The 24,596-nt window shown below is 33.6% G+C and overlaps 2 protein-coding genes across 2 annotated transcripts; both read right to left on the minus strand.

Moving 5' to 3' along the window:
* Window positions 1-2,871: 2,871 nt before the first annotated feature.
* LOC119788214 (asialoglycoprotein receptor 1-like) lies at window positions 2,872-10,550 on the minus strand. Its single transcript, XM_038292411.1, has 8 exons — window positions 10,411-10,550; window positions 7,833-7,910; window positions 7,105-7,182; window positions 6,709-6,834; window positions 3,791-4,162; window positions 3,537-3,697; window positions 3,337-3,449; window positions 2,872-3,257 (listed from the first exon to the last, which is right to left on the minus strand). Exons 1-8 carry the CDS (start codon window positions 10,481-10,483, stop codon window positions 3,131-3,133), a joined length of 1,128 nt encoding a protein of 375 aa, XP_038148339.1. The 5' UTR covers window positions 10,484-10,550; the 3' UTR covers window positions 2,872-3,130.
* A 3,977-nt stretch (window positions 10,551-14,527) lies between these two features.
* On the minus strand, window positions 14,528-24,400 carry LOC119788201 (C-type lectin domain family 4 member G-like). The gene is made up of 8 exons (XM_038292396.1): window positions 24,275-24,400; window positions 18,301-18,360; window positions 17,455-17,511; window positions 16,353-16,454; window positions 15,600-15,926; window positions 15,320-15,483; window positions 15,032-15,144; window positions 14,528-14,951 (listed from the first exon to the last, which is right to left on the minus strand). Exons 1-8 carry the CDS (start codon window positions 24,339-24,341, stop codon window positions 14,822-14,824), a joined length of 1,020 nt encoding a protein of 339 aa, XP_038148324.1. The 5' UTR covers window positions 24,342-24,400; the 3' UTR covers window positions 14,528-14,821.
* Between the last annotated feature and the right edge of the window lie 196 nt (window positions 24,401-24,596).

Consider the following 24,596-nt stretch of genomic DNA (forward strand, 5'->3'; position numbering starts at 1 on the left):
TTTAAAAACATGAACAGCTATGTAGGGAAATTAATAATGATTAATAATAATAGGAGCATGTCTTAGCTTTGGGAAATGCCTGCATAAACTACTCAAAAAAAGAGAAAGAAATAAAGCTTAGTTATCCACCTTATTTCAACACAGATAAAAAGGACACAAGATATTTATGAGTTTCAGAAATTGAGAATGTTGAAATAAAAATGTCATTTGACCTAAGGAACAAGAAGAGAAAAAAAAAAATCATTGGGTAGTTTCTAAATTTTGGGGGCTCTACATTATTACATAGGCCTATATTAGGTCTATTAATATTAATATTTTAAGGCTGTGTATGTTTATCCCCCCAAAGTATAGAAGAATAGAGTTCAATACATTCTAAAAAATATTTAGTCTACTTGATATAGCAGCTTTTTGACAAAGGGCTTAAGTTACAGAGGTGTCAGAAATATTCAGAAATATGTTTGGCATAGTTCAATTTCATTCTGTTCCTATCAGATTAATAAAATAATTGTTGAACCAATTATTTGTCTTCATGAAACTAGCTGATCAACCATTTAAAAGTGAAGTCATTAAGAACCTTTCCTATTGTATAACAAACTATTGTGAAGTTAGAAAACTTAGTGGGAAAGCATTTCTTCCATAATATTCAGTTTTATTTAACGTCCTTTGGACGGAGAGTATTTAAAAGCTCTGACTTAACCGTCCTAAGCACATACATTTATACTCTTCAAAATACCAGAACATTCTCACTCTCCCATGAAACTAAAACCCACCCCCTGCACAAAGATCTCTCACACTTGAACGTTTGGTTATTCCCAAGAAAAATACTTCAGTTCATCAAGGACATACATTTTAGCCACGGCATGAAGGGGCCTGTGTGAACTTACGGTATCTCTCATGACCTTCCCTTTACCCTTCTCTAGAGTAGGGAGGCATCTGCTTTCTGTCCCCCTAAAGATGTACCGCACAGTGAATGATACAGGATTTCTCTATCATTACTCATAATTCAAACAGGCACACTCAAAACATTTTATCTCACATAATAAGCCAACGAAAAATATGATTCCACACTATAAAACCCACTTCATTAGCACTGCACTATAACCACCATTTCTTCTCACACAAATGTTCTTTTAGTGCCCGTTGATTTTGATAATAGATTAAAATTCAAAACATTAAGACTTCTTAAAGAACTTATGAAAGCTTTTTTGTGTGTGTCATCATCTTCAATGTAACTTTAAGCTCTGGAAAATCAATATATAAACTCCTAAAATAAATAAATTTTGATAAAATCATGTGACAGTAAAAGTTTGTTAGTTTTGAATGTTTTTCTATCAACTTTGAGATATTGGGTCTATTGTTTAGATTCTATTAGTAATGTTGTTATTGTACAATATCTGAATAAACACACAATCTGTGGACAGTTCTACCTTTTCCATTTTTGATCGATGAATAAGCAGCTTTATTTATTTCTGGAATGTCCTGTATCATAAAATGGCAATAAAAAATAGTTTTTTTTTTGTTTTTTTTTACAGTGTATTTGTTGCCATTACAGATTATCAAAAGAAAAAAAAAGACAAGTAACTTTATCAAAACTATTTTTATTTTTTATGATTATCTGAAATGTACTTATATAATATACAAATAAACTATTACAATTTGAACATTTAATTAACAGAAGTTATTTAGGAGAAAAATAATTTCAAGATTTAAGATCAGTTGTTAAAAAAAACACCCAGGAAGCTTTCTTTTAAACCAAAATGTCTAATTTTCAGCCAAACCCCCCCCCCCCCCCCCCCCCCCCCCCAAAAAAAATGCTCTTTGGGTCTTCAGCAGTTGTTTACCACACATTTTAAATTTTTTGGTTGTAATATCAAAGCACTGAAGCTGTTCCTCAGCTCAGGATAGGAAAAAATGTGCTTAAAAAACAAAAAAAATAGTAATACCAGAATTATATGCTTCTGTTGATGTATATACTGTCGGTCTATATTTAACCGAGATGTATCTCAGATCAAACCACACATATAATCCTCAAAAACATAAGTGAAAATGTGTGTGTCGTAACATAGGAGTCATTGGGACCTATGGATGTGAATTCGGTTTATCACCAGTCTAGTGTTTTTTCTAGTCAGAACTGTAATTTTAGTATGTAAACCAAGAATACTTTTTGAACTTAAATCAGCTATTTTTATAGCTCCCACCGTGAGGTTGAGTGGATGGGGAGTGCTATTTCCCTTCAAAACTATTAAGTAAGGGAGCAATTTTTGGGGGTTTTACTGTGATTACACAGGAATTGCTACTAATTGCTCACTTGTGCTCATAATATTATAAATGATTGGTTAAAATATAAAAAAAAAACCCAACAACCTCATTATTGTCGTTTCAATCAGCAAAAATAACTTATGTTCTTATTACAATTTGTACAATTATGCATCTTCAAAAGTTTTTTTTTAACCACTTGTAAAGCTGCTCAACACCACAGATGTTTTAAATACTAATGTGTCTTTAATAAAATTTTATGCCAAGATTAAAGAACATACAGTATAGCTGGATCCTATTATTAGTTATTATTAATTAAGTAAAATCTGAAATTAACAGATTGCTTTAACTTTTACTGAATTGTATGAGAGTAAAGAAAGTTGCATAAAAACATGAACCATTTTGTATTTGGAAAAGCTGGTATCCCTTTTTTTTTTGCTTTAGTTTTGATCTAAACCCGATGAGAGAAAGTGATTGTGACCAGTGCACTTTAACCAAAATGTTATCGTATAAAGAAGATTGAAATGTAAAAGTTTTAATATTTTATTAAGGTAAAGTAGCAAAAAAAAAAAAAATCATCTGGTTTGTCCATCAGAGAAAAACAAGGTGCAAGAAAACTGTTAACTTAACTTTCAATTAACAGAAAGGTAGCACCCTCTAGCGGTCAAACAGCAACATTACTGCTGATGGCAAACAAAGGCAAAACACACAGTGGATTAAAAACACATTTAAAGTTACTGAAAATGACACTTTGACCACTTTGAGAAGAGAATAAAGGGCTACATGATCAAAGGTTTTAGAATATAAAAAATAAAATACTTTTATTCTCTCACTTTTAGACTTTTTCTTAACCTTTTTTATTTGCTTTTGTGGTTTAAACAGACAAAGCCTTCTTTTCACAGATATACCGTTGATTTGCACTGCAGTCCACTGATTTCCATCCACTGTACATAACAGATATAACACACTGATTGTCATTTGGTTGTGACTGAATCCAGTTCCTGTAGAGGAAAAAAATATTACAATTTGCAGAAGAATGATTAATTTAATTAAGTGAAATACTAAATATGTGTCTCTTACTTATTAGTCTCATTACTTCCATCAACCCACTTCCATTTGTTGCCTTCTGCTTTCAGGCCAATCCAGTATCCATCATTCCCTGAGCTATACCAACTATTCTGACTGACAAAAGTCTTGGACAAAAACAGAAAATATTATAAATGATATTCATTTTCCAGTTTTTAGGAAATATAGATTATGCACGGGGTTTATCTAAGTACCTTCTCACTTTCATCGGAAACCACAACGAGATCTGCATTCTTGCGTCGGCAGTCTTCACGTGCTTCTTTCCTGGTTTTCCTAGTATTGCAGGCATCGTTTATGGCATAACAGCTGGAGTCTTTATGAAGCCACCCGTCTTGACAAGGTTTGCATGTGTATCCTGAAATAACAGAGTCCACTCGTAAAAAAGAGTCATACATACAAATATTCATATTGGTGATTTTAGAATACAATCAATGTGATCTGGACATACTATTATAGCTCTTGGTACAGTATGCATTGATGCTCCATTGAGCACGGCTGACGTTCTGCTCGATCCACCTGTTCTCCAGGTTTTGTATTTGCTCTGTAAGGTTTCTCTTCTCTGACTCCAGCTCCTGGTTTTGATTTGTAAGTCTCTGTGTTTCTCCTGTCAGGTTTAAAATTCTACTTTCTGAGACATTAAATGCTTCAGAGAGGTTTTTAAACTCAACGGTCAGATTGGTGTGACCCTCCCTCAAGTTTTCTAACTCTGATATGAGTTTGTTGTTGATGTTTGTCAGGTTGTTATTTTCCCCCAGAAGAGCCGTTTGGTTGGTTTTCAGCCGGTCCAGCTCACTTACATCATGCGCAGGAATGAATGTGACTGCAATAGAAAAACAAGACGTGATTTCTTAACAGTTAAATCTTATGCAAAAAAGTTTTTTTCCACATTGATTTCAACCCATTACTACATCTGATCTGCTCCTTTCTGTCTTCTTTAAATGCAAAGTTCAAGCCAATTTATTTTCAAACAAATGTTCTTGTAAGAAATTGTAGAAATCTTCAAGCAAAATTAGGAATAGTGTTTTCATACTGCCTTGGAGGGATCACAGAGATATGTTAAAATGATAAAAAAAAAAACATACAGTATATAATATTGGTATGGTTAGTTATTTATAGAATATTGGCTTCATTTAGCTAACAGTTATCTGAACTAGAATTATTTTAGAATAAAGATATATTGATAAGTAAGTTTAATATCAAAAAGTTTTCCAGATACATCTCTGTGTGACAAAATGCCTTATCTGATGATATGTTTTTAATACAACGCTAACCTTCCACATATGCTCAGAGTGATATTCTGAGTCTAAGAGACGGAGAGGATCATGAACTACCTAAAACTCGCTCTTTCAAGAGAGGTTTTAAAGTGTTTGAATATCAACATTATTGCATACTTGGTGATGATTTATTAAATGTGTGATATTTATAGACTGTGCTTTCAAATCTATGCAGAAACAAATATGCTAATACATATGTTCTATATGTTTTCATTGTAAACTACCCATTTTTGGAGGTGTGACATAAAAAGCACAATATAGTGTTATGGTAGTATCTCATGGTTTCATTGTGTTGCTATTTTACATGTCAAACGCTGCACGACACCTACTCTAATAATAATAATTAAACTTTATTGATCTCACATTGGAGATATGTACCTCTGCATTTAACCCATCCCCTTGAAGAGCAGAGGGCTGACATTGTGCGGAGCCTGGGGGGCAATTGGGAGTGAGAGTCAGAGTGGCAGTCTGTTAGCCTCGTGAGACCATCCTGATCTCGCGAGCTTTCAAGGTTTCGCTCGCAGAGTCTGGAGACTCTCCGTTAAAAAAAAATTGGAGCCGTTCACCAAACGAACATCCAATCAGCGTTGGCTTTGAGGCGGGTTGAGGTGTGACGCAACGAGAAGCACGACAGTTCAGTCTAAAGAACATGGCAGCTTCAGCCGATGAAACTAGCGTTAGCGTGGCTATCGAGCAAGTTTTATCTGAGTATTTCTTCACTGAAAGAAGAGCAAAACACTGCTCTGGAGGCTTTTCTCAGAGGAAAAGATGTTTTTGCTCTTCTCCCGACTGGTTTCGGCAAGAGTAGCCTGGCTTGTGGTTGTGTTTTCGTCGTCGCTCTGTTAGTACGTCATATGCTTCGTTGATCTGATTGGTTTATTTGGCCCGTCTATCACCAACATAGGCCAATCAGCTAACCAGTATTTTCGCCTCTTCCCAAAATTACTTCAACTGAGGGTTTCCAGATGGATATGCGGAGCAAATCCATCTGCATACATTTTTTTTTTCTTTGTATGATGGCCTTAAATGTGCATTTCATCAGGTGAAGTAAAGTAAACTGATTCAAATAATCAACAATAAATACCAAATCACCTAAAAGGTCAAGTTTAAGACTGGGTTTGAACTGAGTTTTCGTTTGGGTTGGGGAGGGTTAGGCGTGAACTCATAGTGGCTAAGTTTAGGGTAAGTATTACAGTTAGGCTGTTGAAATAATGGGATGTCCAGGGAAACGCCCAGCAAAAACATTTCCTGTATTTCAGAAGTGCTATAAAAACGCAGACAATAACCAAAGCTATCTATCTGCAGCAGTAGCTTCATTAGTGATGTGCCAACAAACAGCACTACAGTATAAGACTTATGGTTTCATTTTTTATTTATTTATTTATTTTATTTATTTCGAACAGACAGTAAAAACAATCAAGAACGAAAAATATTTTGAAGGAAACAAACTTAAGAATGAAAATATAAAACAAATTATTTTGCCCATGTGACATGTAAATTTTATATTTTCTGTTCGAAAAGGAGCAGGTAGAAGATACAACTTATAATGTCCTGCCCCTTTCCTACTTGTCAATTTATCCTCAATTAAATGTCAAAACACCAAAAAAAAACAAAAAAACACTTGTTTCCATTCCACATGATGTTTTGCCATGTACAATTATTTTAAGTTCTATTTATGTCATCAATTACATTATAGACTATTAAACAGTCATCTTATATAGCGTATTTTGAAATGAGCTCGGTTTTAATCAGTTTATTAAATTGGTTTGCATTTTGAATTTTTTTAAACTCGTCATTCAATCCATTCCAGACATTTACTCCACACACAGATAAACAAAAACTCTTTCTGGTTGTTTTAAAGTGTTGTTTTTTAAAGTATCCTTCACCTCTTAGATCATAACCCCCTTCTCTGTCACCAAACATTTCCTGTATATTGTGTGGAAGTTTTTGATTTCGAACCTTAAACATGAATTGTGAAGTTCTAAATATTACCAGGTCCCAGAATTTCAGTATATTTGATTTGATAAATAAGTTTCCAATGTTAAAGACTATTAAACTACAGTATTTAGGATTTTTTTTTTTCGATTCTTACCATACACTCCGACTGCTATGACTCCCAACAGCAAACTGACAAACAGAATCCCAAAACACCAGGCCGCCTGCTTATAGACTCGAAGCATGGCTTCTTCTTCCTTATCAGGCAACAGCACTGCTAGAGCTATATAAGAAGAAAGTGTTAGACTCTATAGCTGCTTTATTTATATTCATCACTGTGTCTATTTTGATGATTCCATATAATTCAACCTATAAAAATTTAAATTCTAACCAACCAACCAACCAACCAACCATTTAACTAACTAACTAATACTTTTGGATCCTTTAACATCCTGAATTAGCTTTTAAACCATCAGACAGTTGTAATAGGAAGTATGAGTCCTTGTGTTGACCTGTGCTTTTCTCTACATGCTTTTTTCCCGTAATAACTTACCATTTGTGTCATGTGTGCTTTCCGCTCTTTCACAGCACGTTTTGAGTTCATCGTACACAATCTCCTTCTCCTTTTTGGCTGCAAATTAAAGGCTTATTTTAGAATCAATGCAAACCAAACCTTAGCTCTAAAAGGGAAATTGAATAGTTTGACTTAACAATTGGTCTGTATTCTTTCTTAACACTGCAAAAGAATTAGATCTAAATAAGTATTTTTTTTCTTAAAATAAGTGCATTTTTTCCTTGGATTTGTCAATGGAACAAGACAATCTACATTTTAAATAAAAAAACAATTGCATTGTCTTATTTTAAGTGCATATTATCTAATTATATTATCTTAAGGGTAAAGAATCTTATTCCATGGGCAAATCATCTTATTTACCTACTCAAATTAAGGGTAAATACACTTAATTTAAAATGTTTTACTTATTTCTCGATTGTTTTTGCAGTGAAGACAGTGATTGACAAAAAAAGATGTGGGTTTTTTATATAATAGAAAACGCATAAGAAATTGATTACATCTAAACAGAAGTTACAAGTTTCTGTAAAAAGACTTCTAAATAAATGTATTGAAAACGTACAGTAATTATCAAATATTTCCTTATAATGTCAACATTAGAAAATAAGGGTTAGGGTTTTGTTCATTTGTAATTAAAAATGTCAATCAATTAATATAAAGTTTAAATATTTGCAGATATGTTGTATTTTTTTATATGTTTCATAACTTACAGTTTGTGTAAGTTTTTTCTGTTGCTTCACTCTGGATCTTCACTTCATCATACACAGTCTCTTCTTCCTTCTTTGGAACTGAGAGACAAGGTTGATTTATTGTAAGAAATCCTCCTTTTAAATACATTTCAAGCATTGATTTCAAGCATTTCTAATTTATATGACAGGACCTCTTACAATCCAAATGTATTCACAAGCCTTTATAAAACTTTACCCAGGAATTTTACATGGCCACCCTGTATTCAGAGTATATATGTAATAAAAAAACAGCATGGGGAATCACAGAAAAACGGATGGAAAAGCAGAAGTACTTTAAAAAGTCTTTAAAGTTAGAAAACAAAAAAGGCCAACTGAACCCGTAATCTTTAGAACCACATCTGGTTTATGCTGACAAAACAAAGCATGATGGTCAATCACCATGTTTACTAACTAAATTAACATCTCTGTTGGATAATGTCTCCCACCCCATGCATGAAGCTGGTGCTGAACTGGAGAGCCCCTTCAATGTCAGACTGCTGCACCCTACTGTAAATGCACCATGGAGCGTGATCACAGATCCTTCCTCCCAGCAGCTGTAAGACTTTATAACTTTCTCTGTTCTCAACAACCTCAATAAGTTAACGTTAGAACTGTAAATTTACAGTCACATGTTTATATTACAGTTTTTATATATATTTATTTATTTTTAACAAGTTTTTCAAGGCTGCACTTTAAAAAAAAGAGGAAATTGTCCAGAGAGCTGTTCCAAATGAATTTTCTTTTTGTTTTACACTTGTGTAAACCAAATGACAAATAAAATCTAAGTCTAAGTTGTTCCATTCATGCTGATTTTGCACAGTTTCTATCTTAGTAAGTTAAAAACATGCTGCTGTCGTTTTGCACATCTCGGATGTTGCTGCTATTTTTCAAATATCCAATTCTGTAAAAATGTCCATAGCTGTATATTGGTTATTTATTCTCCTGGTGCATAGTATTTATATTGTTTAAACATTTTACAGTACAGTATTTCATTTGTTTATTTTTAAATTTTTTATTATTATGTTATTCTTATACACTTTTCTGAGGTCAATATTTGTTTGATTATTTTCTCTGTTTTCTTTTTGCTGCTGTAAACACCAGCATTTCCCCATTGTGGGACAATAAAGGGATTTTCTATTTCTATTCTATTCTACTTAGTGACATATTGTGTTTTAGGTGACATGCAAGATGTCAACCAAACAGAGTTGCTTCTTATCAGGAGTGGCTCTCTTCCTGCTACTGGTTCATAAAAAGCCAATTTGAAAGATACACAGCAAATCAAGCAAGGCGTTTTAGAAAACCAGCTGGATTTACATTGAGTTCAGTTGGCGGCCATCAAAGCTTATGCGCTGTATGAACTGGTAGGCTGGCCGTCACTAAGTCTACGTAGACAACTTCATTTGTATATTTTTCTATACAAGGCCATGTTGGGCAAACTGCCGGCATATTTATGTAATCTCCTCAAGCTAAATTCCAGCCATTTTCATCTCCGTTCCACCAGGTGGCGCTTTTACCAGGTTCCAATGGTTTTTACTGAGCTGGGGAAGAAATCCTTCTCTTACTTTGCTCCATGGTCCTGGAATAATTTGCAAAACTTGCTCCATTTAAATGATCTAGTCCCATTGAATGAATTTAAGGCCATGTTAAAATGTCATGTAATTCAGAAATGTAACTGGCCTATGTGACCTGTCTTTTTCTCTATGTGAGATTTTGTCTATGTTGTATTTCTGTTTGTATTTTAACTGGTGTGCCGTCTTGGCCAGGTCTCCCTCGAAAAAGAGATTTCAATCTCAAGGGACTTCCTAGTTAATTACAAAAAAAAAAAAAAACGATAATGGTGGACTAGCGTCACTAACTGTGTGAGAGGAGGGAGTTGGTTGTAAAAGAGTAACAGTAGCTTAAGACAAATGTTTTACCTATCATTCATATCGTCTTTTCATTTTTTAAAAGGTATTGTTTTTCTTGGACTTGACAAACTATGTAGCAACATGTTGTGGCTCATGATTGATAATCAAAGTAAAATTCACTTGTGACTTTAACAAAACAAAGTTTAAAATAAAATTTAAAAAGTTTACTTCCAAGAACACCCCTTTCCAAAGATCTAAAATAAAAAAAGAAAGAAAGATCTCCTTAAAGCGAGTCAGAAGACAATGGTTTCTCTGCAGGTCTTAATAGATGGTGTAACTTTATCTCTCACTGGGAAACACTTTAGAAATAACAATCATTACACATTCTCAGTTTCAGGAAACTGCAAGTAAAGAACAATCTAAAAGAAGTGTTCTGAAAAGCTATATAAGAAACATTTACAATTCTTCATAAATGTTTGAATAAAAGGTCATATTTATCTACACTTCAGTTAAAAACAAACAAAATACACATTTAAATAATATAAAAGTTGCTTTTCTTTTCAGTTATAGTTTTGAGGAAATTAAAATAAAAATCTTCATCAAACAGTTTCAAGTTGTATTGCTTTTCCAGTTTCATACTTATAGCGGTAAATATGCAAACTGTCTAAGGTCAAAGGTTATTCATATTTAAAAAAAATAAAAGTTCCCTTTACCTTCCAGATGTAACTGATCCCTAGTTTTGAATACAATAGAAGAATAGGTAATGTCATCCTCCTTTTCTGCCATTGCTGCAAATATGACGAGTTTTTCCAACTTGTACAGAGAAGCTTTTCCTCAGCTGACTGACATTTAGGAGAAGTTCTACTTTTTTACTACCCTTTTGTCTTGCATCGTTTAGTTTTGAAACTTCTGCTTTTGGTTGGGTAATTAATTGCATTTATGGAAAATCTTAAAATGGGCTAGAGCATGAATATTGTGTTCATGTGTTGTCTGAAATAGAAATAAGTAAAATATTAGCAGCCTACCTAAAAAAAAAAAAGAAAAAAAAAAGCTATTTAAAGTGGAGTTTAGACGTTCGATTGGAGCGAAGGAATTAAATGAGTTCTTCCACTGCTGAATGAATTAATTAAAATGCAATGGATTAATCCTTTTCGTCTTTAGGAATCCAAACAGATTTTGAGGGTTCTCTGCTTGGATTCATTTTTAAGTTTATTTGTGTTTTGTATCTTTGTAGTTATTTCTACCACTGCTGAGTTCTTAAGTTATCCTCTGTTGCTCCCTTGTGCAGGTTTTCATTTCCTCTTGGTTTCCTCCTACTTGGTCTTGCTCACACCTGCTCCCAATCTGCTGATCAGCCTGTCTTGGTTCATTGTCCCATAGTAACACCACTCACTGCTGGTTTGTTGTGTTTGTTGCTTCCTCATCTCTCGTTCCCCACATGAGTTCTCCCTGACATTTTAGTTATCTGTATTTCGGTTCTCAGTATGTTTTGCATTTTTTGTATTTCTGCTATGGAAGTAAAATGACCAGCTCTAATATGTATCTTTAGAAGTACTTCTGGTGTTTATTTTCAGGTGTTAAAAAATATTTATATTTTTAATTGAATAAAAAAAAAAAAACATATAAAGCAACCCATATGGAGCAAATGCAAAGTTTGATAAATACTTTAATGATTTCAAAGCATTTAATATTCATAAGATCCATAATAAACATTTTAAAATACAAGATCAACAATTTTCAGCAGATTGTTTTGTTTTCCAAAAATAAGAATTAATAACTAGGTTTAATTCTATGATAGCATCAATTTTGCTCTACTTTATTGTGTTTGAATTTTGCTGATCCAATAATTTACAGGTTCACATATTTCACTCTCAGAGTTAGACAAAGTGCATCTCCTGGTCAGGGTTTGTACCTGTTTTGGATAAACCTTCAAACTATTGCCTGAAAGTGGAAGCTTTTCCAGACAAAATGTTATCACTGCGAAAACGACCTAGAAATAGGCAAACATTTCTTAAATTAAGTGTATTTACCCTTAAATTCTGTCAGTGAGCCCCAGGGCAGCTGTGGCTACAATGTAGCTTGCCACCATCAGTGTGTGCGTGAATGGGTGAATGAATGTAGTGTAAAGCGCTTTGGTCAAGTCTCCTGATTTGAAAAAAGGCGCTATATAAGTACATGCCATTTACCATTTATTTTGATTAGGTCGATAAGATGATTTGCTGGTGGAATGAGTACTTTTAATCTCAGTTAATATGCGCTTGAAATAAGACAATGCAATTGTTTTTTTTCTTCTTTTAAATGTAAATCATGTTGTTCCATTGGCAAAGTGTCTCACTGCTCAGTTCACTAGAAAAACAATCTAGAAATAAATAAAAATGTCTTAAATTAAGTGTATTTACCCTTAATTTGAGTAGGTAAATGAGATCGTTTGCCAATGAAATTAGGATTTGTACTCTTAAAATAAGATTATTTATTTAGATAATTATTATTTAATTAGATATGTTATTTTAACCTGACAACAGCCAGATGCATGTCTCGCTCCGCCCAGCCAATGTGAGTGGAGCTAGGCGGAGCGAGACATGCATCTGGCTTTTGTCAGGTTAATGTTATTTATCCATCCATGGGCAATGACAGTGAGACCTGGATATATTATTTAATTAGATATAATTAGATAACATGCACTTGAAATAAGACAATGCAATTGTGTCCTATTTTAAGTGTAAATAGACTTGTTCCACTGGCAAAATGTCTTTTTTAACCTCAAATGCACTAATTTTAAGAAAAAAAGAATTATCTAGGTTTAGATTTTTTTCAGTGTTCAAGAAAAAAAAAACTTATTTAGTTTTAAATTTTTTGCAGTGCTGGGGTGTACTCTTACTGTACTGCTGCTAGAATATCATCAAACAATATTCTTAGATAAATGTGCTTTTTTTTATCTCTTATTGTGTTGAAAGTCATGGAACTCATTGCAAAATAATTATATAAGAAAATTCATCATGATTTCAAATGGACTAACAAAAAAACAAAACAAAAAAAATCCAGCAACTCAGGTGGACGATAGTTTGGTCTATCTAATTTACCCACTCAAACTAAGGGTAAATGCAGATTTAAGAAATTGTTACTCATTTCTAGATCATTTTTCCAGTGCATTGGGTAGATGCATAGAAGAAACAAATACGCGGATTCAGATGATTTAAAGCAAAAATTAAGTTTGAGTCTTTGGAGCCAAAGAAGAGCTTTTCCAAAGTCAATACACAGGTTCAGTTAATACAGCTAGAAACCACTGATCAGGCCCAACATCTGGGCTCAGCGTATCTTAAAGACTACACTTTAAAAAAACATCTGTTAGCCTCTAAATCACGGAAAGGTTAAGCTCCACAATATATTACAGACTTGCTGATAGTGTATCCACTGACTGCCTCAGGTCTTCTGGCTGTAATATCTTCTGAACACCCAGAACTAAACATGAAGAAGAAAAGTTCAGTTCTAATGCTGCAAAGATCTGGAATAAACTCCCAGAAAGCTGTAAAATAACTGAAATTCTCATTTGCTTATATTGAAATAAAAAACGTATTTGTTTAGAGTACACTTTGACAGTGCTATCTAAACATTATTAATTTTCCAGTCTAAGTTTTGCTCCACTTTCTTAATCACTTCAATCTTAATCTTTTTAATCTCTGTTGTTTTTTTATTCATTTTTTATTGTGTCGTTTTTATTCTCTTATACTTTTTTTGTTCTCTACGTCGCTGCAATGTGCTTTTCTGACTCTCGCTACTGAAATTTGCTATATAGATAAACTTTCCTTGCCTTTCAGTTTTTAACTCAAAGGCTGAATAGACATCTTTATATCTAAAACTTGATCCACGCTAGTTTTTTCTTTGCCTTTAAAGTTCCAGAGGAAAGCGGAAATAAAGCTTACAGTAGATAAGCCACAAGTCAACCACATTTGTTTGCTCAAGAAGATTGTTTTATAAAAATAGTTTAATAAAAGTGACATATGCAAGTTCCAGGCCCTGCTTTGGTTTGCATGCGTGCTTTAAAATTGAGACTCATGCTTGAAGAATCTGTCAACATTATGATCATTTTATTGAAAAACAGCAGGATCTTTGTTTTCTTCAGAAACAGCCACAAGAAATTAGCTGTTCGACCTCAGTAATCATTTCAAAGGTGTTGATCTGGTCTAATGAACCAAAACTGGACCAATATATGAAATTATAATGTGTGGTATTATCATGAACACCTGATCCTCATTATGCAATGTGATATATTCATAAAATCAGAATCTAAATGACATTTATTTTCCTGAAAGTTTATGTTCCCAGCTTCTCCGTCCAGCTGAATCAAGACAGAGGAAGTATTTTGTAAATAAAAGTTGTTAAAAATGTTCATCTAGATATAGAAAACTTATATAGACACAAGATTTATGCTTGCTATTGAAACATAATAAATATATACAGTTAAGTTTCAATTTAAGCCATTTGAATAAATACAGATTGGAAGAATGGTTAGTGTACAGACTTTAAATGTTAAACACAAGTATGATAGTTTTTGAAAACATTTTTATTTGAAAAGATAAACCTATCTTTTAACAAATCGATGCATTTTTGTACCACAGCTCTCTGGCTAAGTGAAATTATTCTGATGCAAGAGGTTATTTATCTTTCGTTTCTACTGTTTTAGTTGCTATGCTATATTAATTTCTTTTCTCAATTGGTATATATGGGTCAGTTTGCATTGTTTATGCCAATGGCTGTATTGTTTGTTCAGGTCAATATTTACTGTAGAAAACAACAACAACAAAAAACGTAAACACATTCTGGATTCTGGTAGCTTTATTTTATCTTTCAATTAAAAAGGTTATGATTTTAAGTTTGAACGGCAAATATGAGATGCACAAAAAATTTATTTTACAGTGTAATTTGTGATTTTGTTTCAATGAAATTTTTAAATGAGAAAATGTAAATAAAAAAAATGCTGACTGTATTTCATAATATTTCATGGTTTGTTGTGTCACTAGTAGGTTTCTTTTGTACTTTGGAGAGAGAATAGACGGCAGAGATTCTCAGGGTCAGGACTCCCACATAGGCTCTGTAAAACATTCGCCACATGTGAATAGGTCGAGGCTAAAGTGTTAAAGCCTTTTTTTCACAGATCCACGCCCTGGTTTCATTACAGCGCACTGATTTCCATCCTTTGTTAGTGAGAGTAGTCACACAATGACCATCAATTGCAGGCTGCTGCTGTATCCAGGTTCTAAGAAAAAAAAAACAGCTTTTAGATCAAGGTTAATAGATTTGCTTTTTACAAAGTGTGTCAAATAATGTATTTCTCACTGATTGATTAGATCACTTCCATCGATCCATCTCCATGTTCCATTTACAGCTCTGAGGCCGATCCAGTATCCTGTGATGCCTTTTATAGCTGGACTGATATCTTTTAAATATTCCTGAGAAAAAAAAACAGACACAGTTTAATTTTATCATTACCTTCTGTCTCTATGAAAATAAAGCATTAACGATATTGATAATATATTAACTAAGCAATCAGAATTAATTGGAGCAAAGAGTTTTCAGTTGGTGTGCTTTTCAAATCCATTAAATTTGTTCTACGGTTCTGCTTACCTTTTCTTTTTCATTAGCGACGACTATCAGATCTGATATCTTTGTTCTACAATCTTCCCGTGCACCTTCCCAGTTTCTCCAATTAGAGGATTCATGGTCGTTATATGCGTAACAGCTGGAAAAATTGGATTTCCAGCCCTCCTGGCAAGAATTGCATTTTCTATCTGAAACAAGAGTGTTCCAGAAATAAATATAAACCCATTATGTTGCTGTTAGGTATATTTGCACATTCTTATCTAGTTCACAAAAACCACTGAGTTATGATCAGAACATGTACCACCAGCTTTTCTAGGACAATAGGCATCAACGCTCCACTGAGCTCGACTGACATTGAGCTCATTCCCAGTTTTCTCCATGTGTTCAATTATATCTGAGAGGTTTTTCCTGTCTTTCTTCAGCTCTTCGTTTAGCAACGTCAGGTTGTGGTTTTCCGCAGCCAGTGTGGTGATTGTGTTTTTTAAAGCAGCAGAAGCGGTAGTCAGATTTGTATAATCTGAACTTAATTTGTTGTTGAGGTTGGTCAGGTTGTGAATTTCCCTCTGCAGGATCCTTTGGTTTGATTTCAGCTGGTTCAACTCATTTGCAGTGCTCTCCTGAACTGTTGCAACTATAAAATAAAAAAAAATGTTTAAGAATAACTATCATGTAACTTTTTAATTCTAATTTGTTGTTTTTGTTTGATAGTTTAACTTTACTTTACCTCCTGGTATAAATGCACTGTGGTTAAGCAATCTTTTGAAAAGAGCCTTAAAATGTATTGCTCACCGAAACAAAGACCCCAGTCTTTAAATTAGTTCACTTAAAATCAGTTTAAATTTGTTTATATAGCACCAAGTCCCAACATATGTCATCTCAAGGCACTTTAAAATGCTTAAGTCAGATTCCTTAAAAGTTTTACCGAAACTGAAATATATGATGCATTGTAATGCCATTTTTCCAGTAATGAACCCCTTCAACAAACCAATGAGCATATTGCATATGCGCTGATACAAAAATATACTAATTCATGACTTTGCTGTTTTCATATACTTACAATAAACACAGATTCCAATGATAATAAGCAGCAAAATGGCAGAGAGAATCCCAAAACAGCCGGCCAGCTGCCCATAGAGGCCAAATCTTCCTGCTGCCTTTCCTGACAGAGATTCAACACAGATTCTCTATTAGATTAAAACAGTGGTTTTCAAAGTGAGCCACTACTTACTACCTACCCTTGCGTCCTTTTCAATTTGCATGTTTTCAAAACAAAAACAAGGCTTTGTTGGGCTACTGTATAAAACTTTAAACTCAACGCTATTCCTGACATTTTGAATTGAGAAAGCTTCTCGGATGGCAAGCAAAACGTCTACAAACTTGGAAACAAAGTGGGTTTTTTATTTTATTTTTTTGGAATGGCTATGATCTGCATGACTGAGAATCTTCCCCAGCGTAATTTTGGATAAATTACCTCATTCCATTGGGGGTTGTTTTCTCCAGATGAACTTAACAAACTGAGGTGGGCTACAGCGTTCTGCAACCCTTTATCAAATAGAAGATGTGTAATGAACTGCATGCTAATTTTCTTTGGAATAAAATTTGAATCATCTCTAGTTTTTATTAAACTTAGCCTTTTGTCAAGAGTTTTTAATCTTTCATTTTGCTTCGCCTGAGCAACATTTTAATCTAAAAGGTAGAAATTAAAATTCTAAACTATGTTTCTAAGGCCTGTTATGATGTTTAAATTAAGCAAATGAGATTTTATTTATAGGAAAAAATTCTAATAGTCTAAGATTAAGCTTCAGTTAAAAACTAAAAAAGCTCTCTTCAGGTAATTGCCTAAGAATATGAGAAACAAAGGGTCGTTATTAACCTTTTTGCAAAATGACAAAATCTCTCTCTCTCTTTCTCTTTCTGAAAATAAATATATATATATATATATTTTTTTTTTTTTTTCTGTTTTTATAAATTTTTACAGTGGAGAAAAACATTTTCAGTTAGTCATGAAAAAGTTGAGATTCCTCAGTCTTTTTTTGGGGGGGTATCTACCTAAAGAGAAAATGTTTAACCCTTAAATAACTGGTACCTTAAAGTACAACCTATTCTTTATAAAACCAATAGATATGGGATGATTTGCATTAAAATACTTTTGTACTCACCCTGAGCTGGTTCTTTGTCCACCTGCACTTTAGAAATGGTCTCCTCCTCTTTTATAGCTGCAAAGTCATAAGATTAATAAACTTTACATTTAAGCATAAAACACAGTTCAACATACAATACAAATTCATTACTCCTGTTCATCCTTATACTTTTGAATAGTAACCAAGTCTTTTCTTAAATATATATGTATGATGTCAGGTTTATTACCCTGGTCCCTAGGTGAAGTAATCTCCTAAAGAGTTCTTTGTTTTATCCTTGATTTTATGTATACACATGCATATCTTTATCCTGTGCGGGCAGTGCTTTTATTCTATTTTATTTACTTTTATTTATTTTTATTTATTTAAGTTATTTTATCCTTTTGTGCAGCACTTTGGAAACCTTGTGTTTATTGAAATCGTGCTATATAAATAAAGTGGATTGGATCCTCTTCGCTTCTGTTTTTCATCACTGCACTGCTGTTAGCCACTGGATGGTTATAAGGGATTTGATTAGTTTCTTCTCAGGGCACATTCACTGTCCGGGTGGCGTGTGTGTGCGTATGGACGCTGTATGCTTTCGAATAATTTTGGCACGATAAAATTGATCTTCTCTTATGTTGTGGAAAGTTTCTTAATTCTTGTTATTTAAAATTTCCATAACACCTGCCAGGGATGATAATAAATTTGGAAGATAGTATTGGTATTTGCAGAAGTAGTACTTTTTTAGTCAACAACAGGAATAATTTGGGATAATTACCCTTATCACATTAGCAATATTTATTTCTTTTTTTTTTAAAACATCTGATTTGGGAATATGTTTTAGATTTTACATTGAAGTACTTTGAAGTACCTTTTTTTACATACCTTGAGCTGGTTCTTTCTTCACCTTCACCTCAGTATAAACAGATTCCTCTTCCTTTTTAGCTGCGAGATCAGAAGATCAGTGGACTTAATAACATTTAGGTATAAAATACATTCCAAAATACAGTAGATAGTAGCTACAATTAATATACTCTTTTAAGAGATTTCAAAGGATATTAATGAAATGACACAACTATGTATTTCTATGTAATAGGTAAGATAAATTTATCTACAGGCCAGATTTAAGCGTCAAGACAATCCAAAGTGATGATGCAAATTTTATAGCTTTTATAGCTTTCTGGGAGTTTATTCCTTATCAATAGTCATAAGTATTAAATGCTTCTTCTCTGTGTTTGGTTCTGGTTCTGGGTACACAGAGTAGATCAGAGCCAGGAAACCTGAGAGGTCTGGGCAGTGGATGTACTAATGGGAAGTCTGCAATGTATTTGCAGCTTATCCATTTTGTTATGTATTGACGAACATATATATATATATATATATATATATATATATATATATATATATATATATATATATATTTTTTTTTTTTTTTTTTTTTTACTTTATTCTCTGAAAGACAATGTAAGCCCTTTAGCACTGTGCTCCACTTCTTAGTTTTGGGGAGGAAGTGGGCAGCGGCATTTTGGGTCAGCTACATCTGATTCAAACCTGTAAAGTAACCCTTGTAGTGATCAGATCTACTAAAGATGGACACATTAAATAGTTTGTCAAGGTCCTGCTGAGACATTATTTCTTTTATTCTCTGGGCGGTAGAAGGCCGACTTTATTACTGTCTTTATGAGGTACTGAAGGTTCAGGTCTGAGTCCATCACTACCTCCATATTTTGAGCCTGATTTTCTTTGGATTGAAATTTGAGTTATCTGTTTTGATTGTTTTATAAGACTTAAAAAATGTTTGTCCCATAAACCCATGGTCATAGGAATTTGTGGAAATCTGTAATTTAATTTCACTTCAGTGTACTCGGCCTCTTTCAGTGTTATCACTCAAAAAGTGAACATTTTGAAGCATTTTACAACAATAAAAAATGAGTTTTATTTTATCAGCTGTAATACCCACAGCTGTGTGCTGATTTTTGAACACTCGTCTTTGGTGCAAACGCTATTACTTGAGTTTTTTTTTTTTTTTTGATTTAGCTTAAGCTAAGTTTTGCAAATTCATGTATTGGTATTAAATAAAAGGGGCCCTAAGATTAACCCTTGGGGGACACCACATATGATTTGTATGTTTTCTAAAGTAAATTTCCCTACCCCAAAAAATCCCTGTCCTTCAAGTAAGTCCAGTGCTGTACCAGAATGCTGGTACAGGTTTCTAAGCACTCTAATATACAATGGAAGGATCAACAGTGTTGAATGTTGCACGGGGGTCCAATAATAACAGTAATATGGTTCTTCCATTGTCTACATTTATACAGATGCAAACACACACCTTGATGAGGGCAGTCTTTGTACTGTGGTGAACATGGAAGCTTGTTGAAGCGGTTGGATATGTTAGGAAGGTAGCCGTAAAACAGCTATTTAAATAATTGTACTGAAGGGGAAGTTCAAGATGGGCCTGTAGTTCTGCTGTAGTAGTTTGTCTAAGTTGTTATTTTTAAACAGCAGTTTTATAGGGCCTGGGGGGAAACGTCTCACAAAAGGTACACTGCAAAAACGTTCTGAAAATTTGTAAAAATGTCTTTAAACAAGTGTATTTACCTTAAATCTGAGTAGGAAAATAAGATGATCTGCGAATGGAATGAGCATTTTTACCCTTAAAATAAGATAAATTTGATATTATGCACTTGAGTAAGTAGTAAGAGACTATAGTCTTTTTTTCTTATTTTAAATGTAAAATGAAGCTCTAGCGAAAGTTCAATTGAAGAAACTCTGACTTACCTCCATCAATCAGAAGCCGATCCGTCTCCGAAGCGAGCCAATCAGCTTCGAACTACTCCACCACGAAGCCCAATCAGCGTCCTGCTTCCACTTTATAAACTCCCTCAAATCTCACCACAGCCGCTATCCTGCAATCGCAATGTCGGATTTCGACTCAGACGACAATTCACCCACCTCCATCCCCTTCTCCGCCATCGCAGCTGAATCGTCCTCCATGACACGACTTCACCTCAACCTCATCAGAGAGTATTAATCCCAGTTGTCACCATCCCTCGCCTCATCGCATTGGTCCGGCAGAAGACCACCATGTTGAGCCCGGTTCTGCCAGAGGTTTCTTCCCAAAGGGGAGTTTTTCCTCTCCACTGTCGCTTCATGCTTGCTCATCATGGACACTTCACGGTGCCTGCATCATTGAGCAGGACCTCTATATCCCGAGTCTGAGTGAAGCCCCGGCGTCAGCTCCCTCAGTCTTCTAGTCCCACAATTCTGCCCAGCAGATCACCTTGTCAACCAGCTCGGATTAAACCACCACCAGTTTCAGGCCCGGGGGGAACATCCCTATTCACATTCATCTACTCATGCATGTTAAAGCATAATTCAGCATGAATGTTCCTGCCGAGGTCTGAGCGCCAAAGACTATACTTTCTTATCAATAAATTCTTCTAATTATCTTTTCTCTCTGTGTGAGTTTTTCAGATTGAATTCTCTTATTCCACTGGCAAAGAGTCTTACTTACTTGCTCAATTCAAGAAGAAATGCACTTGTTTTAAGAAAAATTTACTTACTTAGATTTACATTTTTTGCAGTGTACATGCTTATCATTTGAGTTAAATCAAATGTTTATGTTTCTTCCCTATCTGAGGTTCTTCTGAGAGAAACCTATTTTTGTACTGTCTCTTTAAATTCACGAGGCACTTCCAGGCTGCGGAGCATTGTATGACATCTGCCAATTGTGTAGTTTGCTGGCAGACATATGATTGTCTAGCAATGTAAAAACTCGGGTAAGTTGTAATGAATTGTGTGGATCAATCCGTCTAACAGCTGTTGACTTTTATACTTGGAGTTTTGGCATCCTTGAGTTTGGGTGATAAAATTGCTGTGGAAACTGATAGAATGGCGTTAACTTGTTTAGCAGTATTGCATCAAGTACTGTTTAATTTAATCTTATGGATTAAAAATCTAATAGGAAATACAGAAAACAAACAGATCAAAAACTAAGACCCAAACTGAATATAAAGCAACTCCATGCTAAGAGTCCGAGTATACAACAAACTGTATTCTAAAAGAGAGCGTTTTGCTAAGATGGAGCCATGTTTTAATATATGAGGGAAACCTGGTGGCTTTTTCTAGTTTTCTGTGTTTGTGTATTATTTTGAAAATAAATTCCACAGTGGAATCCCACAAATGGAGAAATGAAAGCAAAATGCATATTTTATTCAATAAACCATAAAAAAAATTACCTTTCTAATCAGGACAAAATTCAAATTATTTTTTGTAAAAAAAAAAAAAAAAAAAAAACATAATCTTTGTTCGAATATCTAAAATATAACATTGAATATGGGGTAGTTAATTTATTCAAATTTCAATCGTACTTAGCAGAAACAAGGCCGAATGTGGTCTTTCATTTAAAAAAAGTTTTAACCCCTGCTCCTGGGAAAGGGGAAGCAAAGAACAGCTGATTAAAACTTCCTTAAATCTGTGAATGCATGCCTTACAGCAGGGGTCAGAAACCCAAAATGTTCAAAGAGCCATATTGGACCAAAAAAAGACAAAAAACTGATCTTTCTGGAGTCTGGAGTGTGTATTAGCCCACAATTAAAATGTCTTAGGCTACATAAGCATCCATGAAAAAATGTTTATTTTCCCTGCTGCGTATCCAGGAGAAGATGACAACCATGGGACTAATCTGCTGTACGATATTTGGTGCTTTAAGATTAACTTCCTTTACAGTATGAATGTATTATATTTTCTTGCATCAAGGGAATCACATCACAGAAATCACATCTTTTGTGTTAGTTTTATTTTGAGGATTAAATGAAGTTTGTTTGATCTCCTAAACACTATATTAAAAGAAACAAAAAACTAATTTTTTTTCTTTTTCATACATTTTTGAAAAAGCTCCAGTAAGGATGGATACTAAATTATCCATTTAATATAGATACACAAGAGCTATTACATTATGTTGATGATGTGCTTAATCTGTTATTAAAACTTTTATAGATATTTATATTATTATCTTACACAACAATTAGGTATCAAGCAATAAACAGCATTTTCAACATTTTCATCCCTATCCTGTTTTCTGTTTTGTGAAGAATATCAACACGGTCAAATATTAAAATGATTGAAATAAGGACATTTCAACATCCTTTTTCAAGACTTTTATTAGCCATTTCACCACGTAAAGATTAAATGAAATCTTCCGATGTCAAAGTATGAAATAGTAAAAATAGCTATAAATACGTTGAAGTATAAATATTGAATAAACAAGATAAAATAAGTACGTTTAAGCAATTATATACATAAATAAATGTAGGAATCTACAACAGTTATAAATAAAAATGGTGCATTCTGAGTTGTAAGTTTGACTGTCACTACTGAGACTTTTTGACTGTCACTTTTTTGTAAACATTAAGTTTTGTAATAAACTGAAGTGGATTTTTTTGTATTAGTATTTCTTCGGGTTAGAAAATTAACATCCTGCAAGAGTGGCGAAGATCATTTTTATTGGCAGGAAAGAAATTTAGCCACTATGTAAACTTTGTTTCAATGTTCCTACCCTGTCAGAGTAGCACACTGGGCTAAAATATTTCCACATGAAAATGCTTATTTTTATCGTAGGCCATCCAGCGAGCACGTAAACATATCACCAGAATGATTGACAATTAGGAGGACCACTTATTTAGATGATCCACTTGGAAATAAACAATCCTCCTCTATACCTTTGAAATATTGCACAATGTATGCCTGTCCAAAGCTTGCTCTAACATCTTGATCAACTCCTGCTAAAACCCCTCCTAACATGTTCATACTTATCACCAACCAACATTGATGGTATTTTTTAAAATTCGTCTGGGGAATAGTAGGTCTTTAAATCAGGATGATTTTAGTTTAGTTAACTTCAGGCTACTGTTGCTTACCTGTAAGGTTCGTTATGGACTTGCCTCCTCCTATTGAAATGATTTTGTCAAAATTTATTTACTTTGGTGTGCTGTCAGATCTATTCTGGATTTTATTTTATTTGTTTAATAACAATTTTACTTTAATTTATTTATTTTTATTATTGCATATTTGCGATTAAACATTTGATTTTGATGTAATTGTGCATTCAGAGATTTTTTTCCAAGACTTTTTCTGTATTTGTCCCATTAGATTTCATTGCTGTATTTGATAGCTGATCACAGTATTCTATAAGTTATGAACATGTATTGAATAAGGGGAAGTACAATAGGATGGATTCAATATCAAAACAAAACTACCTGAATGGCGTTAAAAGTTCTGCTTTCAGAGTTAGCCAAACTAAAGTTGTCGTCTTTGAACCATGTTTTTTTTTTATCTATGCATGTCTTAAATTTCATGTTAAATACATTTTTAGAATTTTAACCTCTGGAATATTGCAAAAAAAATGTGAAATATCTTTTGCAGCAGTGAAAGAAAAATGATCATACATTATTGTGATTCTTCAACTTTAAAAAGTCCACAAATTGCATCAAAAGCCTTAAGCTTATGCAGAACGCTGCTACTAGAGTCCTGATGAAAACTTACAGAAATTTTTAGCCCTCCCCTTCGTGTCTTTTAGTTAAATCCAGAAAAGAAATTCAAATTCTCACTGTTATGTGTAAATCCCTAAATGAACAAGATTCATTTTATTACAAAGATCTAAATATTCCTAATAGAAAATCTCCTAAAAGTACAAATTTTCCCATGAATCCAACCATGTCATAGGGTTTTATTTTTTTGCTTTAAACAAATTTTTGAAGACACCACCAACAAAAAACAGAATGTGGACATAAGAAAATGTGCAGACTCAGCTGAATTTTTATAAAATCTTCCACATTTATGTAGAGAAAGATGAACTTACCTTCTGACTTGGGCTGTTTGTTACTTTTGATAACCACTGAAGCATAGTGAATATCGTCCTCTGCCATCACTGGAAGGTGAAGGTTGACCTGGATGTGACTTGTTGACTTAAATCTCCCCTCTAAAATGTGATGTGTCAGAAAGAAATTGTCAGTTCTTTAACATAACTTCTGTTTTTTATAGCTCTTGATTTGCATACTTCTGCTTTTTTTTTTTCCCCAGATCACTTTTGATAGATTTTGACCTGTGTTTGCTCGTCTCTGTCTGCTTCTTAGTTCCTTCTTTATTCCTCTTTAAAAATACTATAATAATTACTTGCTGGA

Source organism: Cyprinodon tularosa, unplaced genomic scaffold, assembly GCF_016077235.1.
Source record: "Cyprinodon tularosa strain WSP-4 unplaced genomic scaffold, ASM1607723v1 ctg311, whole genome shotgun sequence".
Classification (NCBI taxonomy): Eukaryota; Metazoa; Chordata; class Actinopteri; order Cyprinodontiformes; family Cyprinodontidae; genus Cyprinodon; species Cyprinodon tularosa.

Coding starts and splice junctions, on each gene's coding strand:
- LOC119788201 (XM_038292396.1), bottom strand. CDS start 24,341: ATGGCAGAGGACGATATTCACTATGCTTCAGTGGTTATCAAAAGTAAC. Junction 18,361..24,274: donor CAAACAGCCCAAGTCAGAAG/GTAAGTTCATCT, acceptor CTGATCTCGCAG/CTAAAAAGGAAGAGGAATCT. Junction 15,145..15,319: donor TCGCTAATGAAAAAGAAAAG/GTAAGCAGAACC, acceptor TTTTTTTCTCAG/GAATATTTAAAAGATATCAG.
- LOC119788214 (XM_038292411.1), bottom strand. CDS start 10,483: ATGGCAGAAAAGGAGGATGACATTACCTATTCTTCTATTGTATTCAAA. Junction 7,911..10,410: donor GGATCAGTTACATCTGGAAG/GTAAAGGGAACT, acceptor CTTGTCTCTCAG/TTCCAAAGAAGGAAGAAGAG. Junction 3,258..3,336: donor GGAAGTAATGAGACTAATAA/GTAAGAGACACA, acceptor TTTCCTCTACAG/GAACTGGATTCAGTCACAAC.